Here is a 2,055-nt window from a genome sequence, read left to right as displayed (position 1 = left end):
CCATTTTCTCGGCTACCGCTCGTGCCTCCGTGGGATCTGTGCGTCTGGCCGGCTGCTGCCCCCTGCGCTCGCGTGCTCCCGTCTCACCCTTTTTTTTTCTCCTCCCCCTCGCGCACGCGAAGCTCCTGCCCCGCCTCCGCCGCCTGATGACCGCCTCCGCCGCTGGGTCCTCCTCTCGGCCGCCGGCTCGGCGCCCGACGGCCTCCAACCCGGCCGCCGCCACCTCGACCCAGGGCCCGCCCAAGCGCGGCCGGCCCAGCAACGAGACCCTGCGCGCTCGGGAAACCCTGGCCGCCAAGGCGGCGCCCCCGAAGCCGGTACCGGCCACCATCGCACCGCCGGCCCCCGGGGCCCGGGTCACCCGTGCCATGGCGGCCGCCGTCCAGGCGGCCGCCACCGCCACCGCCATCACCACCAGCCCGGTGCCGGGCCTGCTGGCGCACAACCTCCAGGCCGAAGGGCTGACCGCGCCCCGCGCCGCCGGCCCGCCGCCCGACCATGACCCCGGGCCCCCGGTCAAGGCCGAGCCCAAGCTGGCCGGCCCCTTTGCCCTGGCCCAGGCCCGCATGAATGCCCCGGTCATGGCCAAGAAGGCCAAGGTCGGCCAGAGCCTCGCGTCGGCCAAGAAGTCCGGCGCCCCGCCGGCCAAGCTGTCACGCTCGGCCTCGGCCGAGCAGCAGGTCCTTCGGGACCTGGCCATTCAGGCGATCGTCCGCCACTCGCGCTTTGCCCGGCGCGCGCCACGCGCCACCACGGCCGAGGCCGCCCCCTCGGCGGCCTTCCTCGCGGCCACCGGGCTGGTCTTCCCGGTGGACGATGTCACCACCCCGGCCGAGGCCTTTCCCAGCATGCCACGCGAGACCCCGGCCGACTTGGGCTTCCTCCCGCCGGCCGGCGACGCCGCCGCCGCCGCCGCCGCCGCCGCCGCGGCCGCCGGGCCCGCCGGCGAGGGGGCCCCCCCCGCGGCGGCCCCGGCCCACACCCCGGCCGGGGCCCTGCGCCTGGTCACCTACAATGTCAATGGCCTCCAGGCGGCCCTGCAAAAGGGCCTCCTGACGTATGTCCTGGCCGAGCAGGCGGACATCCTCTGCTTGCAGGAGACCAAGCTCTCCTTCATGCCGCCCGGCAGCCTGGAAGATCCGCGGACCTTCGACGCGCCGGCCCTCGGCCCGGAGTTCATCCAGCTCCTGGAGCACTTCCCCTACCGGATCTGGTCCAACAGCCTGCAGCCCCTCGGGTATTCCGGGGTGGCTGTCCTGTCGCGCGTGCCGCCGGCCGCCAATGGCCGGGTCATCACCGGCATGGAGCTGGCCCTGGCCCGGCTGGAGGAGACCCTCCTGCCGGAGGGCCTGCTCACCGAGGCCCCCATGCCGCCGCGGCTGACTCGCGTCGGCCCCACCGAGCCCGATGCCAAGATCCCCGCCCGGCCGGTGTCCCACGACCTGGAGGGCCGCCTGCTGGCCGTGGATTTCGACGACTTCTGCCTGGTCAATGTATACACCCCGAACTCCGGCCAGAAGCTGGCCCGACTGGACTACCGCCGCCAGTGGGACGCGGACTTCGCGCGCTTTGTCCGAGCCCTGGAGCTCGGCATCACGGCCGACCCTGCTGCGGCTGACGCCACTGCCGCCGCCGCCACCGCCGTCGCCGATGCCACCCATGCCGATGGCTCGACAGCATTGGTTCCCCCGCCTCCGGCCTCGGCCGCCGCGGCCTCTGGCACCGGCTCCCCCGATGAGGCTGCCGCCTCGGCTCCGGCTCCGGCTCCGACAAAGGCCCCGCTGGTCGCCGGCCGCCCCTGGCGACCGGTCATGGTCACCGGCGACCTGAACGTCTCGCACCAGCCGTTGGATCTCCGTCGGGCCAAAGCCAACCAAAGGTGCGCACACGCTCACACTCCCACGCCCTTCTGCATCCGTACATGCATGTGTATGCATGTGTATGCATGTGTAAATGTGTGTGCATGTGTGCATGTGTGCACATGTGTGTGCATGTGTGTGCATGTGTACATGTGTAAATGTGTGTGCATGTGTGTGCATGTGTATGCATGTACGG

General features: G+C 72.3%; 1 protein-coding gene across 1 annotated transcript in view; it reads left to right on the top strand.

Moving 5' to 3' along the window:
* The window catches only part of H696_02739 (hypothetical protein), a gene marked incomplete at both ends in the record, with an annotated part of 14,949 nt that overhangs the window by 8,374 nt on the left and 4,520 nt on the right, over positions 1–2,055 (top strand). The window contains one exon of the mRNA XM_009496644.1: positions 123–1,879. Within this exon, the coding sequence (XP_009494919.1) occupies positions 123–1,879 (1,757 nt within the window). The remainder of the gene's footprint in view (positions 1–122; positions 1,880–2,055) is intronic.

The sequence above is a fragment of the Fonticula alba genome (genome assembly GCF_000388065.1).
Source record: "Fonticula alba strain ATCC 38817 unplaced genomic scaffold supercont2.4, whole genome shotgun sequence".
Lineage (NCBI taxonomy): Eukaryota > Rotosphaerida > Fonticulaceae > Fonticula > Fonticula alba.
Note: the sequence above shows the minus strand (reverse complement) of the source record. Positions and strands in the feature narration are given on the sequence as shown.